The sequence below is a fragment of the Eurytemora carolleeae genome, unplaced genomic scaffold (genome assembly GCF_000591075.1).
Source record: "Eurytemora carolleeae unplaced genomic scaffold, Eaff_2.0 scaffold126, whole genome shotgun sequence".
Lineage (NCBI taxonomy): Eukaryota > Metazoa > Arthropoda > Copepoda > Calanoida > Temoridae > Eurytemora > Eurytemora carolleeae.
The window spans coordinates 375,680-391,244 of record NW_019396159.1 but is presented as its reverse complement, the minus strand read 5'-3'; the positions used below and the strand labels follow the sequence as shown (position 1 = coordinate 391,244).

Below are 15,565 nucleotides of genomic sequence, written 5' to 3'. Positions count from 1 at the left end.
AAACCAAAATTCAAAATATAAAATATAAATAAAAAAAAAATAAAAAAACTATGATATACAAATAATTTTATAAAAATTAAGTTCCAAATGAGCCAGTGCTTTGCCATGAAACACCTGGAAACTCAATTCTTATCAAATTTTCGATTGCTTCCAGATGAGTAAAAATACATCATGCCTGGTTGAAACAGATCCACCTATACAAATTGCATTAGTTTGTTTTTTCCAACGTCCGAAAAAGTGCCTTTGTTAAAAGGGGCACTGGACGCTTTATACATGGGTCCAGTGCCCCTTGGCATTCATATTATTATGGAGCAGAGCCTAAGTATGTCTTGGTTGATATTTCATCACATGTTGCATAAGCGGATCCTGAGCCCCGATATGAAGAATGAAAAGAACCACGTCAAGTAAAATGTAGTGTCTTTAATTGTTCTTCTTCTTCCTATTCTCTTTCTGTCCTCTCCGTCTCTTCTTTTCTTCTTCCAACTATACGGAGTAACGTTCAAGCATTTCATCACTAAGAAACTTCCCAACAGAATTAAATAACCTCTCAGCTTCCTAAACAAACTCAAGAGATAAAAGAGTCAAGAATGGTAATTAGAATTTAATGCCCTGATTTAAATGCGCAGTAGAACCCTGAGTTTAGAACTTTGAGCAGAACCCTGAGTATAGAGAGAACTCTGAGTTTAGACAGAAGCCTGAATCTTGAGTAGAATCCTCAGTATAGAGAGAACCATGAGTAAAATCCTGAGTATATAGAGAACCCTGAGTATATAGAGAACCCTGAGTATATAGAGAACCCTGAGTATATAGAGAACCCTTAGTAGAATCCTGAGTATATAGAGAACCCTGAGTAGTATCCTGAGTATATAGAGAACCCTGAGTTGAAACCTGAGTATGGAGAGAACCCTGAGTAGAATCCTGAGTATATAAAAACCTTGAGTAGAATCCTGAGTATAGAGAGAACCCTGAGTAGAATCCTGAGTATAGAGAGAACCCTGAGTAGAATCTTGAGTATATAGAGAATACTGAGTAAAACCCTGAGAATTGAGAGAACCCTAAGTAGAATCCTGAGTATTGAGAGAACCCTGAGTAAAATCCTGAGTATAAAGAATCTTTAGTAGAATCCTAAGTATAGAGAAAACCCCCTGAGTAGAATCCTGAGTATATAGAGAACCCTGAGTAGAATCCTGAGTATAGAGAGAACCCTGAGTAGAATCCTGAGTATATAGAGAACCCTGAGTAGAATCTTGAGTACAGAGAGAACTCTGAGTAGACTCCTGAGTATAGAGAGAACCCTAAGAAGAATCTTGAGTATAGAGAGAACCCTGAGAAGAATCCAGAGTATAGAGAGAACCCTGAGTAGACTCCTGAGTAAAGAGAGAACCCTGAGAAGAATCTTGAGTATAGAGAGAACCCTGAGTAGAATCATGAGTATAGAGAACCCTGAGTAGAATCCTAAGAAAAGAGAGAATGAGTAGGATCCTGAGTATATAGGGAACCCTGAGTAGAATCCTGAGAAAAGAGAGAATGAGTAGAATCCCTGAGTAGGACCTGATTATTTGGAACACCGCATAATGAGGCTACACTGTACGTACAGAACATTAAATAAGACCCTGCAGAAACCATGTCAAAATTCTAATATAACAATAGTTAAACCTTTCAGTATAGAACCACGAGTATACAACCACGAGTATAGAACCACGAGTATAGAACCACGAGTATAGAACCATGAGTATAGTACCATGAGTGTAGAACCACGAGTATAGAACCAGCAAGGTTGGAAGTGCAACTTTGGCATTAGGAAGGATGGCTGCTCCTCACTTGGAACGTGGAGCAAGCAAAGCTATCACTCACTTCTCAGGACAATCCAGTGCGGAGTCTAACCATCAACTAAAAATAGTTGGTGAGGTTGCTAGTGGAAGTCTAGCTGCTGCTGCTGTTGCTACTTACAAGGTGTGGGAAGAGATGGACTACATGTCCAAACACTCCAGTGGAGGGGTGCACAATGTTGGTCCTGGATCTAAACTTCACGTTGAAAAAGAGAATTTGAACTGGCTATAGAACCACGAGTATAGAACCACGAGTATAGAACCATGAGAATAAAACCTGGAGAAAAAGTAAAAAACTACCTGATGATCAACTTTTCTAAAGTTTCTGATCCATTCTACAAAAGTTTCGGGGATTAAAACCAACTCTATATACAACTTGCATTGATCCTAAAAAAAATACGAATTAGAATTACAAAACTTGCATTGACCCTTTCCAGGCGATTTAAAATGTCATTTCGTGCGTCGTTTAATTGCTCAACGTGGTAAATCTTTTAGTAGAATTATCAGCTTAGTCTTTACCTTCGATGGTTGACTGCTCTCCTTGAGTCTAGGATCACAGGACGGATCCTGCATCACAGGGTTTAGCACCTCTACTCGGAGTAACTCTTGAATTTTAAGATCGATTTCGGCTTTCTCTTCCCGGAACATATCACTAAACAACGGGTTGGAGAGATCGATTAGTTCAGTTAGATTCAATCCACCAGTCGAATATCTTTGTTTAGGAACAAAAAACAGTTCGTGTCGTTTAGACGGAATCTCCATTGTTGCAATTTTCTTTAATCTTTCCGAGTCTGATAATATCCAGTCCAAAGCCCAGTTTTCTCCGAGTCCAGTTAGGAGCTCTAGCATCTCAGGGCTGAGATAATGATCCTTTTCCTTCCGAGATTCAACTCTTTTTATTAAAAGTTTCTTTTTCGGTTTAATGGGTTTTACTGATTTCGGTGTACAAGGTAAACTTAATCTCGAGTATTCTGCCATAACTAAAATATCTTGTTTATAACCCTCGCGCTCTTCACGACTTAGTCTAAAGTAGTCCAAGGCAGGTTTGATATTAAAGGATAGATCAAACACTTGTTCTTTAAGGTTAATATATTTCTTCACCTCTTCATAAGCATTAGATAGAGATGCATAGTTGGGATTTGATGAGTAATGATCCAGGATTTGAGCGTCAATATCCGGGTTCAGTGGATGAACGTTACTGGTTAGAGCTTTGTATGGAGAACCCAGGATTCCTTTCCTACCTTCAACATTGCAGACTAATATAGTTCTAGGGTTTCTCAGGTTCAACTGATAAACACAACAAAGAGAACACACAACAGATCTATCTTTGAGATCTTCAATCCTAATCTTCTCCTTCCCTGACCTGTTTTTTGGGTGCCTGAACTCCCAGAGGATTTTATTAAGAGGAAACCTAGGGATATTCTCCATCTCCTCGTCACTCCCGTCCAGCAAATCATCAACCTCAACCTCATCTCCAACTATACTTTCCTCTTCACAACTTCCTTCGCCCAACTTTGTACTTTTGCAAATATTTTCAGTTGAAACTTTTCTCATCTTGTTTGGTTTCACTTTCTCCCTGGTATCAAAATCATCGTCTGAATCCAGCTCCCTGTACTTTACCTCAGGTAAAGAACGCCTTGAACTACGTTTAGGTTTATCGTCAGGTTCATTAACAACCTCAGGTTTAGAATAGACAGGATTACAGATTTTATTCTTTTTAGTTCCACAACTACCCCTCCGCGCTCGTTTTTTCACTTTCCTAATCTCAAGGTTTGGCGTTGTAGTTTCTTTGGTTTTTGAAATTCTCCTTTGAGATTCTAAAAAATAAAGCAATCAGTCAATTAATTATCATACAAAATGCAACGTGGACAATTTAAACTTACGTAATTTCTTCTGTTTCACTTCCTCATGAAAGCTTTCGTCTTTATCTTCTTCAATAGGGATGAATGGTTCTGCAGTTCTAACAGAATCATTAAGTATGGTTTGAAAAACCTCCAATGTTTCTCCATTCTCATGGTACAGATCTTGGTTCCTTGTCTCCTCGTTAAATGTTACTCCATGCTCCTCAGTGCGAACCTCGGATCCGACCTCAGTTTTCAAGCTTTTAAGATTTCTCAACTCCCATTCTAAAAGTGGAAAGTTGTCCCCGTCCTCCTGAACATTTTTTCCATCGTCCATTGATACATCAAGTTCATCCTGAACCTTGTCTTCATCCGAGATTATTGTCACTTCCTCCTTCTTTAGCTCATCAAGAACAGTTTGAAAATATAAAATTAATTTTTCCTTTTTCTCAATATCACTTTTACACTTGTTGTTTTTAAAATCTTTAAACCCAAACAAATAAGTTTTACCATTGTTAGAATAAGTGAAACTGTTTAACTTAAGTCTGTCTAAATACTGGATTGTTCTGTTCAAACTATCCTTGCTTCCTTTTCCTAATTCTAAAAGGAGAAAATCTGAAGCTAGGATAAAATTCATGAGTTCGGTTTCAGCAGGATTAAGGTTTGGATCGGAAGAAGATATTTCGAGATCAAAGGGATTTTCATGCCGTATTTTGTTGCTAATACTCGGTTCAGAATGATGTTTTGAACGAAAAAAATCTGAGTACTTATCCGGTGGTTTCCTAAATCTAAGGAATTTATCACTACAAAAGGAATATTTATCCTCCATCTTAATCACAGATTTGCCTACTAGTTATAATACTTTATATTCGTCGATCCACCCAGCCAACGCCATGTTATCTGAAAAAGACAAAATAGTAAAATTCTTTAAATTCCTGTGACAAACGATGAGAAATAAAGTCACAGCCAATTAAAAGTATAAGCCGAATACATTCTGCAGAAGAAATATAAATATCTTAATCGTAATTTTCAAAAGAAAAATAGGATAAAAATATGCTTTTATATCACTTGAAAATTGATTTTACGGCTTTAAACTAAATGGGTAAATATACTTAAATATTAAGATTCCATAAATCAATGAGCGCCATGAGATCATTTTATGATTGGGATCAACTGTGAGAGAGAATAATCTTTTAAAATCGTAATTAACTTTAGGTCAGTTTTTCATGCGAGGGCCAAAATAAAATGCATTTCATTTTAAGTTCAAGGACCGAGTCGCGCTTGAATCATAAGTTTAAAAGCAAGTTCATTATCTCCAAGGTACTGATTATCGCTGGATAAATCAGGAAACATTCCAACGTATTCCTCATCCTCATCCGCATCCTCATCCTCGTCCTCGTCCTCATCCTCGTCATAGAACCCATAGAAGGAATAATCGCAAACCTCTGGGACAACCTTGATCTTGAGACTGTGGGGAATATTGTTCTTCAAGTGCAAGATGGTTTCATCTTTCAGGATAGTGGTGCAAACCAAGGTCTTCAGATTCATACATCCGCTATATGGAAAAATAAACGTCCAGGATTTTTGTATTTAAACTTTTTCTTCACCCCCCCCCCCCCCCCCCCCCCNCCCCCCCCCTCAGGAGGGGAAAGAATAAATTTGTACACCCTTAGATTCCCTATTACAAGAGTGATCAGTTTATCTTTCCCTGAGATGCATTAAAGACTTGTGTGAGCTAAACTTCGTACTTATTCTCAATTCTTCCAAATATTTCGCCTTAAAAATAAAAATATTAGGATACACTAAAGCAGTAAGTACAAATATAAAGCTGAGCTTCGTTAAATCTTATGATGGGGGAATCTGTTCAAAATAAGGTGTCCTTTACAGTAATTTAATGTAAACGGTATTTTTTTTTTTACTAATTTCAGACTTAAGGTTAATGTTATACGTTGTCATGCACTGTGCATCTGTTGCGTTTCTTTCAACCAAATTGACCGCGTTTGAGGGTTTTTCTTTCAACCAAATTGACAAAGTTTGCGGGTTTTTTCAACCAAATTGGTCAAGTTTGCAGATTTCTGAACAAATAAATTGGTAACGTTTACGGGTTTTATTTCAGCCAAATTTGCCGAATTGGTGGATTTTTCAAAAAAATATTCACCGCATTGGAGAGCCGTTGGTAGAAGTCTAGATAAACATCAAAAAGCGGTATTTCCAAAACATCAAGAAACTTGAGCTTGGGGAATAGTCTGGATAATGATGAGCAGAATGATGTCAATCCTATACATCCAAAGCATAAAGTTAACCTCTCAAGGCAGGGATATGATAACCCCTGAGTTGCTAAGTTGGTAAACCCCTCAGAATCGATCTCAAAACTGCCGATACTTAAAGACTTCAGAGCCGGGAATATTGTCATGATTGGCTTTAGAGACTTGTTGGAAATCGTTGTCCCTCTTACAGCTAAATGCCTTAAACGCCACAAAGAAAGAAAAAATATAGATAAATTAAGATTATTTAGGTTCTGTTTATTTAGTTGAAAACGCCAAATCAATTTTTTTGCAACAGAGAAAATTTTGCTAAATAAAAATAAAATTTAAAGGGTATGGTATTTAAAAAATGTCTATGACAATTTAAAAATATGCACTAAAAGCATACCCAAGAAAATAATTTTTTTTTCAAATACCGTGCGAGCGGGGAAAGCAGTCGGCCATGAGCCCCAAACGTTTGGTCTACCATTTCACATTTAAGCTTTTGTCTTTTGGCAGCCATCAGCCACAACACTTTTATCTTTCGGCAATAATTGCGTTTTTAAATGGTTTAGTGCATTCATTACGATTTTCAAAAATCTAGGCACGTCATGCAATAGATATATATCAAGATCTTTATATTGAAGTTTTAACTTGAAATAATAATTACATTTGATGTGTGATTTTTCTCTTCTTATTCTACCCAGAACAATTTGTCTCGGTGAAATTGTGAAATTTTCTTTGTAAATGTAAAGCATTAAATTTATCATTTAAAAACGTAATAATTGTCGAAAGACTCAAATGTTGTGGCTTGGAAGAACAAACGGTTGTGGCTCATGGCTGCCGGAAGACAAAAAAAAAGCTGATATGTGTCATGGAAGACAAACGGTTGTGGCTCATGGCCACCTCATGGCACGCTCAGCGAGCAAGCAGAAATTATATAAAGGAAAATTAAAGTGAATGTAGAGAATGTAGACGTCAATTTTGAGTGACTTACATGCCAAGTGAATTGCGGATTTCATGTAACAGAGACAAAGAAAATAATTTACAGAATTCATCACTTAATAGGATGCCTTAAAATTACGTCTGCAGACCCGTTGAGTCACAATTTTGTCAAAACTCGCAGTACTCTCCCTAAGAACACAATGCCATCTTAAAAAGTTATATGATATAAATAAATTTTATAAAAGCTATAAAAATTTTTTCTTCCGTCTTTCCTAAGATTGTGATGTTTTAATCCTTTCTTATCTAGAAAGTCAAAACATATGTCCGTCAACTTTTGACAGTCACTCACATCTAGTGTCTCCAGGTTCTGGAGAAGAGAGAAGATTATCTTTAAAGAATTGTAGGATATGTTAAGTCCTCGCAATCTGAGATCCTTCAAGTTTTCATGGAACAATTTGTCAGGAACACAGGAACCTGCGATTGATGGAACAGTTTCCGGAACATCTATTAAAGTGAATTGTTACTTTTACAATTAGGTGAGAATGGATTTTTAAAAAAAGTTTTACCCGAACTCTTCTGAGGGTCCATCAAGGAACTAGGTCTCATGTGTTGAACTATTCGATCATCATTTATCCAGTCATTCCAGAATAATCCTACTCTTCTGACATCCAAGCGTTCTATCTCCGGGTGCCCAGCCACTAGGAATCGTAAGTCCAGGCTCGAGGAACTCTCATGCAATATCAACACCCAACTGATCAAGGGAACGGCTGTAGAGAAGGTTTTGATATCAGTAATGGATCTAATTCTCACCAACCAGGATTTCTGGTTTAAGTAGATCTGGAGCATCCTTTTACACGTCTTTCCAAACCTAAGCTGATCAGCCTGAACTCGGATATACTGGAATAAAAAGGTTTACGTATAGCTTACAATATTCATACAAAATAAGCATGAAAAAGACTGTCTTTGTAATTCTAAGTCACACTCCTTTGAATTAGTGGTTAATCCAATTCACAACAGTACCCTTACAGACCTTGTCTCATCTAAAATGAATGAGGTAGCCATAGTTGGTAGTAGCTGTTTTAAAAATGGTTATTTTTAATTGTGGATTCTTGCCACAACGCCAATGAAGGCAAATTGTAAGAATTCACTTTTAAAGCTAGAAAAATCACCTTTTCCACATTTTCGATCAGATACAGGTTTGAAGGGTACAGGTTTCAGATAGAGGTTTGAAGGGTACAGGTTTCAGATAGAGGTTTGAAGGTTACAGGTTTCAGATAGAGGTTTGAAGGGTACAGTGTCCCTTGGTCATCTTGAAAAATAATGCACATTTCTAAAGAAAAACTTATCAATGGAAATGTTACAAAGTTTCGAAAAATTTGAAAGAGTCCAACCTGGACTATTTTGAATATAATTTCAGCTGGAAGCAAACTGAAGAAGTCAGTATTATTCTCCTCTAGCTCAGGACTAGACATATCTCAATTTGTTAGATTTTTATAGTGGTTTAGTTAATGCCGATTTAGTTTAATCCTTCTGTTTAATTTCATTTTGATAAATTCAACCCGAATAAAAAAATACTTCTTTATCTAATTCCGACCTTTGTTTAAAAGTAACTCTTATAATTTAAACAAAATATTCTTAAAGAAAGTAATTTTATTAACAAATTAAAAACTAAATTCAGTCTGATTGTGGTAAGCTTTCACTTTAATTAAAACAAATCAACAGATTAAGATTCCTCGAGATAACATCGAAAGATATTAACGTATTCTCCATTTTACCTTCCGCCATTTTTTTCTTAAAAAGACAACAAAGTTGAACAATCTTTATATTTCGTATTAATTTTCTAGTTAAAATTAAAATTAAACCTGCCAGGATTTAACTGGAAAGAAACACTTTGCAACTGTAAATATTCTTCACTCAAGATAATAATTTAAATAAAAATAGTATTGAACCTTATCGTAAGATTTTACATTTATTTTTAAACATCACAAAAGATTAAGCCTGAAAATTAGAAACATTGAAAAAATAGGTCAATACCCCCAATTAAACAATGATAAAAAATGCGCTAAATCATATTTTGAATGTTAATCCATTATTAGAAAATCTTAAATCTAATCAAATATGAAAACGATTTGGACAATCAAACAAAACAAAAAACTGACGAGAGAAAAAAGATCACACAAAATTTAACTGGTTTCCGGAATGTTAACCTTCTGGAACATAAACTAAGGGGTGGAAAATGAGAAATTTCAACAAAATTCAATATTTTTGATAAAAATAATGCCAAATTTCTGACAACATATTAAACATAGAATAAAGCCTGAGATAAAGAAACCAATACATCTGTGTACCAAAACACTATCAGTAAGAAACAGATTGCAGATGTTATTAAATGCAGGATATATAATCAAAACTAATAAAAATCATCAGAATCAAAATCCATCGGCATATGATCCTCGTAATCGTCTAAGTACCCGTAGGCGGAATAATCGTCCGTCTCCTCGTAATCGCCGTAGTACTCGTCCTTATCCACATCCGCGTACTCGTCCGCGTACACGTCCTCGTCCGCGTCCACGTCCTCGTTCACGTCCTCGTTCACGTCCTCGTTCACGTCCTCGTACAAGTCCTCGTAAACGTCCTCGTCCACGCCCTCGTCCACATACTCGTCCACATACTCGTCCACGTACTCGTCCACGTCCTCGTACACGCCCACGTCCACACCCACGCCCAAGTCCAAGTCCTCGTACGCGAAGGAGGAATAATCGCAAACCTCTGGGACAACCTAGAAACAGTTGTTAATATTTTCTAGAAAAATCATTCCCTACTTCGAAATTTTGTTCTCCCATGAGAAGTTGATTTTAAAATTTTCTAGGGTTATTTTTCACAAAACTAGAACTAGAACTAGAACTAGAACTAATTTTCTAGGGTTATTTTTCACAGAACTAGGGAAAATAATGATTTTTTTAAGGAAAAATAACTGAATTTTAAGGTAAAAAGTATCAAACAAATAAAAAAACTAGCTTTTTGATTCCAACTTTTGATCCCCCCCCCCACCCATATTACCAAAAACCATCTTCACCCCCCCCCCCACCAGGGGAGGGTAATCAGAAAAGTAAACACCCCTACCTTGATCTTGAGACTGTGAGAGATATTGTTCCTCAAGTAAAAGATGGTTTCATCCTTGAGAGTAGTGGTGCAAACCAAGGTCTTAAGGTTCTTACATCCACTGAGAACATTTCACCAATTGGTTGGGAGGGTTGGTAGGGTTGGTAAGGTTGAGAGGGTTAAGAGGGTTGGGAGAGTTTGAAGGGTTGGGGGGTGGAAGTTTTATCTTGAGATTAAATGGTTAAATGTTTTCCTGAATTTTTTAAGAAACTCCTCCTCCATTATCCGAGTACTGATCCTTATCTCCTCCAGGGTTGTATTCTAGTAGTTCATCAGGTTAATCTTTGTCTATATGTTTGGCTTGTCTATCTGTTTGTGTCCAATAAACGTAAAAACGTCAGGCCCATTTTTGGTAACTCAAAGTTTTTCACCGGTAGAAATTTAAAACTTTTAACTACTAACAAAAATTTTGGAAATGCACAATTATATTTTTTTAAATAATATACACATTACACAAACATAAAATTGCAAAGCACTATGGAGTTTTTTGGATTTTACAAATACAATAAACATTAGCAAAATTCACTTTCTAACATAGCTAAATATGCATTATTATTATTATTAATAACAATCAACCTACATACAAAGTACAACGACCTGTAGGTTGAAATATAATGAAAACTTGCATAGGCTCAAAGCCCCGATTTACCTACAACTGAAGGCCAAGTGGACCAAGAAAAATTAAAAATCACAAAAAAAATTCTGGGACTGATAACTGTTATTTAACTATTATTTACCTTAAATCTTTCTAGATGGCTGTCGTCTTCCCGAAGATACTTGAAGGAACTGCAGAGATGATCTAGAAGTACAAGCCGAGGGAAGAGATTGAGTAATGATCCTAGCATCGTTTCCACCTGCATATTTACTTTACACAGCTTAAGCGTCTCCAGGTTTGGATAGGACAGACCCTGATTTTGGAAGAGATTCCTAAATCCACTCGGAGTAATGTTATGTCCGCCAATACTAAGAGAAGTTAGCGCCGGAAATATTGTTAGAATTGGTTTCAGTGAAACATCAGAAATACAAGTATATGTAGCGTCTAGAGTTCTAAAGTAAACATCGTCTTGAACCTTATTTAAAAATAAATAGTTATTTTCTTAACTCTGCGATTGCCATTCCTATTATTTGGGTAAAACTCAAAATATTAAAAGTACTCTTTTCGCACCAAAATCAATAATTTCCCAGAACTAAAAAATTATTTTAGATGATCGGGGGGGGTTTTCTGCAGACTTTCTAGAACTATTATTGAAAAGACGACATTTGAAGAGTTTAAAGAAATCTGCGAATAAATTCAAAGAAAATTCGAATTTCAATTTAATGATAAAAACGAAATAATTGATTCTAGCATTGATTCATTGACAAATTTCTTTTGAGAAATATGTTCCCAACCATCTAATTAGATTACTGTGAGATTTTTACTTTACTTTTCGTCGTCGTTATTTAATAATTTAAAAAAAACGATTCTGAAAACGTATCCACCCCCAAAGAAGGAGTTTTGAACGTAGAATTTGCGCTTAAGCACAGGATTTACAGATCTTTAAAAGGTTTAATATGTCTCAAATGAATCCGAAAGAAATTTTCCACAACACCGCATACTCAGTTCAACTACCTTACATAGCCGGTCACTCCCTTTAAGAAAATATGCAATACACCCCTCAGCCCCACTGTAAAAAATAGAACTTGATGTGTTTCCTAAGCTTAGAGAGTTTAGATCCATTCTCATACAAGGAGATAAAGCAGGGATCTGTTACTTTTCTACAGCCGCTAATATCAAGCTCCTCCAAGTTCAGAAACAGAGACACAATTATCTCAATAGAACTACCAGTTATACTCAGACCCTTGAGAATCAGAACCCTCAAGTTATCATGGAAGGACTTAGCACTGATCGGACGCTCTAGGACGGAAGAACATCCGGTAGAACTTGAAGGACCGCTGCTTCCCACGACATCTAATTATCAATATCAAATTAAAGATGGAGGAAGTTTTAGTAGGGTATGCGGTATTTCTTATCCATTACTGTTAATTATATCTTTGAGCTAATAATTTTGTAAGAACTTAATCAGTTCAAAAGTTACATTAGGTTATTTTTGAGAATGTTTAAAGGATTACCTGATCTTATCTCAGAGTTGGACAAGAAAACTTGCTTTATCCTACGAATAATGTGATCATCTGCATTTGGGCCAGGACACACTTTGAATCGTTCTATCTCTGGGTGCCTAGAAACCAGGAATCCAATATCTTTGCATTCAGGTTCCCAGGACGGTGTGATACAGACTGATCTAATCGTGGGAACTAACTCTGCAGCGGTTTTAAAATCACAGTAAATGCTCCAGGTTGTCTTGGAGTAGAAAATATCGAGTAATCTCTTACATGTTTTCCCTAAGCTCAGCTGATCATGTTGATCATCCACAAACTAAACAATAAGTAAATTCATAAATCTTTAATTAACATATTTTCAATTTTTCATACACAAAAGACACAAAAGATTAAAATGAATTCAAAATAAATCAAAGATGATTCTTGAGGGGAAACCTAAGTTAAAACCCCAGACTTCAGTGTTCCATGCTAAAACCACCGAGCGTTTAAGAGGTTTAAAGTCCATGTCTGGCAGTGGCAAGCGCACAATTATAATGTGCCGTATTTTTATATACATAAGTCTTTGTTTGGGTGTTTGTTAGTTTGTTTGTCCGATCATAACTCAGGCACCCCTATACCAATTTGCCTCAAATTTGGATCGGGGACGTCGGAGAACCACGGCAATGTCCTTAGCTTGGTATTGAGATTCTACGTTGAGTGGGTCGACTTTTTTAGCGAAAATCTAGTTTCCCGGTAAAATCGTTTAAGTGCGGGTAAACGGCGGGAGTAACTATGAGTGCCGTGTACAAAGCTGGATTACCAAGCTAGTATATAATATGTGCAATGTACATCTAATACAGTCATAGCCACAAGCCAACAGCCAGTTTACTACCGAATAATAATTGTCATTTTTCAAAAGCACCTGCCCGAAGTCGGAGATTAGTATTTAGTAATCAATTATTCATTTATAAAAGAACTTTTGTTTTCAAATTAAATTCATTTAATATAAACATTATACATAAAACAAGCCTTATCAAGAAGAAATAATATGGAGACCTTTAGTATCCTGAGAACAGTTTCAGCTGGAAGTAAGCTGAAATAATCTGTCATCTTGGGATCAATCTCAGCCCTAATAGATTCAAATCTTAATTTAAATTCAAAATTTCATTCAAAATTAGTGTTTCTAGATTTTCAATATGGAACAGGATGGATCCTCATTTAAAAAGAACTAAAAGTGTTCATTGGGACCCATAAAACTCATACAAAAACACTTTAACGTCTCCTTCATATTTGAAAGTTTTTTGTGTCACACCGTAATCAGTTTAAATAACGAATTGGATTCCTTGAGATACTACTAGAAGTTACGACCGGGATCTCTCCTTTCAGCTTTTTTACCTCCGACATTTTATCTTTAGTTCTCAAAATTCTGAAAATAAAAATTATCAAACGTCTTTGGAGAATTTTTTCCCGATCACAATTCTGTAAAATTGGAATATTTTCTCAACTGCAGTTTTAGTGATTGCTAAACATTCTTGAAACTTGTCTGGGTTAACCGGACCCTCAGAGTGCGTTGAGATCACTGATCTTGTTTTACTCTCAAATACAAAAACAATGTTCGCCACTCCGTCTCTCATCTGTTTAGAGGTGGGGTCCAGGAGAATAGATCCGTCCCGTCTCAGGGAGCATGATACAGCAGCGACCAGGAACTTGAGAGTAACACTGGCATCAAGGAGGGAAAGACAGGCGGAGTTGATGCAGGAGGAAACCATCCCTCCGTCATCCTGCAGCTCCTACACAAGTACATGCAAATAATTATAATATTTTGAATTTTGAAGAATTTTGACAATAATATACAGGATTGACAAGTTCTCTCCAGGAACAGTTCTCTAGGATAGTAATAATTCTAATGATGATAATGATACTAAAACAACCAATGAGTGACAAGAATACAAGATTGACAAGTTCTCTCCAGGAACAGTTCTCTAGGATAGTAATAATTCTAATGATGATAATGATGCTAAAACAACCTATAAGTGACAATACACGATTGACAAGTTCTCTCCAGGAACAGTTCTCTAGGACAGTAATAATTCTAATTATGATAATGATACTAAAACAACCAATGATTGACAAGGATACAGGATTGACAAGTTCTCTACAGGAACAATTCTCTAGGATAGTAATAATTCGAATGATGATAATGATACTAAAACAACCAATGAATGACAAGGATACAGGATTGACAAGTTCTCTCCAGGAACAGTTCTCTAGGATAGTAATAATTCTAATGATGATAATGATACTAAAACAACCAATCAATAAGCTTTTGGAGGATATTAAGGTTAAGGTCCATTAAAAAAACCACCATATTACGGGGGTGTATATTTTCATATACTCAAAACTACAAACTAGGTTCAGTTGTTTATGAACTCTTATGCCCTGAGTGACCTCTTTTTAATCTAGTGTTAACATATAAATTCATATTTCCTAATATTTTCCAGGGCATGAAACTATTTAAAACCCTACTGGTTGAAGACTTTTATTTATCGAGAGGGTTCGCTCTGGTTAAAAATCTCATCAAAAAAGTCTTGAACCCTCTTGAAAAAGAAAAATTTTTGGGGAAAATACTTTATACCTCTCCTCCCTTCAACCAGTAGGGTTATAAATAGTTATTAACACCAATGACATGTTAACAGATTTATTGTTATTATTTCCGGTTTCCTGACTTCATATTTTGTACAAGAGTCTGAATTGAAATGCCTACCCAAAAAAAAGTAAAAACAAGTCAAGTCCACAGCACAGCGAGTCGACAAAATAAAGAAGGATATTTGAAGTGTGTGCAATGCAAGCAAACGGGCAACATCAATATTATCTAGATTAGTATAACTCCACCTCTTCTTATCTTGTACTCCTGTAGTTCCAACCTTGGATCTATAAACAACCTCCACGCTTGATCTGTCAATTATCTCTCTAATTCAAACCAAACTTGAATTTAAAGCAAAATCTCAAAATCATTATCAAGAGCGTAAATACACTTTAAACATAAAAAGGATCAATGTTAGGAACTGAAGTACGCCGAGAAAAAATGCCCTTTTTCCAAAGGAATGAAATAATGTTGAGGTTTTTTTTTTGTCAAATATGAGTTTGGTTCCTGTTGGGTTTAACTTCTCCAGGTCCGTAAACAGCACAGGCTACATTCGTATCTCCACAACTAACAGTTCCATTATTCAGGACTTTTTAAAAGTTTCTAGAAATGCTTGGTTGATGAAAGACAACTTTAAAATCTAAATTCATACAAGCCTCAAATTCAAATTCCCAAATCGACCAATATTGGCACAGAAAATAAATAATTATTTCTCGGACTATCAGAAATATAGCATAATATCAGAAATATAGCATACTATCAGAAATATAGCATACTATCAGAAATATAGCATACTATCAGAAATATAGCATACTATCAGAAATA

At 35.9% G+C, this 15,565-nt stretch overlaps 5 protein-coding genes across 9 annotated transcripts in view; all 5 read right to left on the bottom strand.

Annotated features, from left to right (window-relative positions):
• Positions 1-5: 5 nt before the first annotated feature.
• LOC111696751 (uncharacterized) lies at positions 6-4,587 on the bottom strand. 4 transcript variants are annotated; one of them, XM_023466478.1, is made up of 5 exons: positions 4,265-4,349; positions 3,713-4,067; positions 2,349-3,646; positions 2,065-2,216; positions 6-1,769 (listed from the first exon to the last, which is right to left on the bottom strand). In XM_023466478.1, the coding sequence occupies exons 2-5, from the start codon at positions 4,005-4,007 to the stop codon at positions 1,628-1,630; spliced, it is 1,887 nt and encodes a 628-aa protein (XP_023322246.1). In that variant the 5' UTR covers positions 4,008-4,067; positions 4,265-4,349; the 3' UTR covers positions 6-1,627. The 4 variants fall into 4 exon arrangements, with proteins under 4 accessions (XP_023322246.1, XP_023322242.1, XP_023322244.1 ...); XM_023466474.1 differs by having other exon boundaries at positions 3,713-4,587; XM_023466476.1 differs by having other exon boundaries at positions 6-1,512; positions 2,130-2,216; positions 3,713-4,587.
• LOC111696754 (uncharacterized) lies at positions 4,570-8,814 on the bottom strand. The gene is made up of 7 exons (XM_023466482.1): positions 8,591-8,814; positions 8,250-8,322; positions 7,425-7,755; positions 7,131-7,362; positions 5,829-6,135; positions 5,379-5,446; positions 4,570-5,225 (listed from the first exon to the last, which is right to left on the bottom strand). Exons 1-7 carry the CDS (start codon positions 8,641-8,643, stop codon positions 4,934-4,936), a joined length of 1,356 nt encoding a protein of 451 aa, XP_023322250.1. The 5' UTR covers positions 8,644-8,814; the 3' UTR covers positions 4,570-4,933.
• Positions 8,815-8,911: 97 nt separating this feature from the next.
• Positions 8,912-13,542, bottom strand: LOC111696752 (uncharacterized). The gene is made up of 8 exons (XM_023466479.1): positions 13,439-13,542; positions 13,153-13,225; positions 12,130-12,433; positions 11,713-11,968; positions 10,758-11,067; positions 10,214-10,281; positions 9,982-10,081; positions 8,912-9,637 (listed from the first exon to the last, which is right to left on the bottom strand). The coding sequence occupies exons 1-8, from the start codon at positions 13,498-13,500 to the stop codon at positions 9,269-9,271; spliced, it is 1,542 nt and encodes a 513-aa protein (XP_023322247.1). The 5' UTR covers positions 13,501-13,542; the 3' UTR covers positions 8,912-9,268.
• LOC111696759 (exosome complex component RRP46-like) lies at positions 13,521-13,908 on the bottom strand. Its single transcript, XM_023466488.1, has one exon. The coding sequence runs from the start codon at positions 13,863-13,865 to the stop codon at positions 13,539-13,541; it is 327 nt and encodes a 108-aa protein (XP_023322256.1). The 5' UTR covers positions 13,866-13,908; the 3' UTR covers positions 13,521-13,538.
• A 34-nt stretch (positions 13,909-13,942) lies between these two features.
• The window catches only part of LOC111696758 (exosome complex component RRP46), a 2,696-nt gene continuing 1,073 nt past the window's right edge, over positions 13,943-15,565 (bottom strand). Inside the window, exons 3-5 of one of the 2 annotated variants that reach the window (XM_023466487.1) lie at positions 15,248-15,307; positions 14,989-15,066; positions 13,943-14,171 (exon numbers count right to left, since the gene is read on the bottom strand). In XM_023466487.1, the coding sequence (XP_023322255.1) occupies positions 14,114-14,171; positions 14,989-15,066; positions 15,248-15,307 (196 nt within the window). In that variant the 3' untranslated portion in view covers positions 13,943-14,113. Of the gene's footprint in view, positions 14,172-14,287; positions 14,364-14,988; positions 15,067-15,247; positions 15,308-15,565 lie in introns of those variants that run through there. The other variant, XM_023466486.1, reaches the window with a different exon arrangement.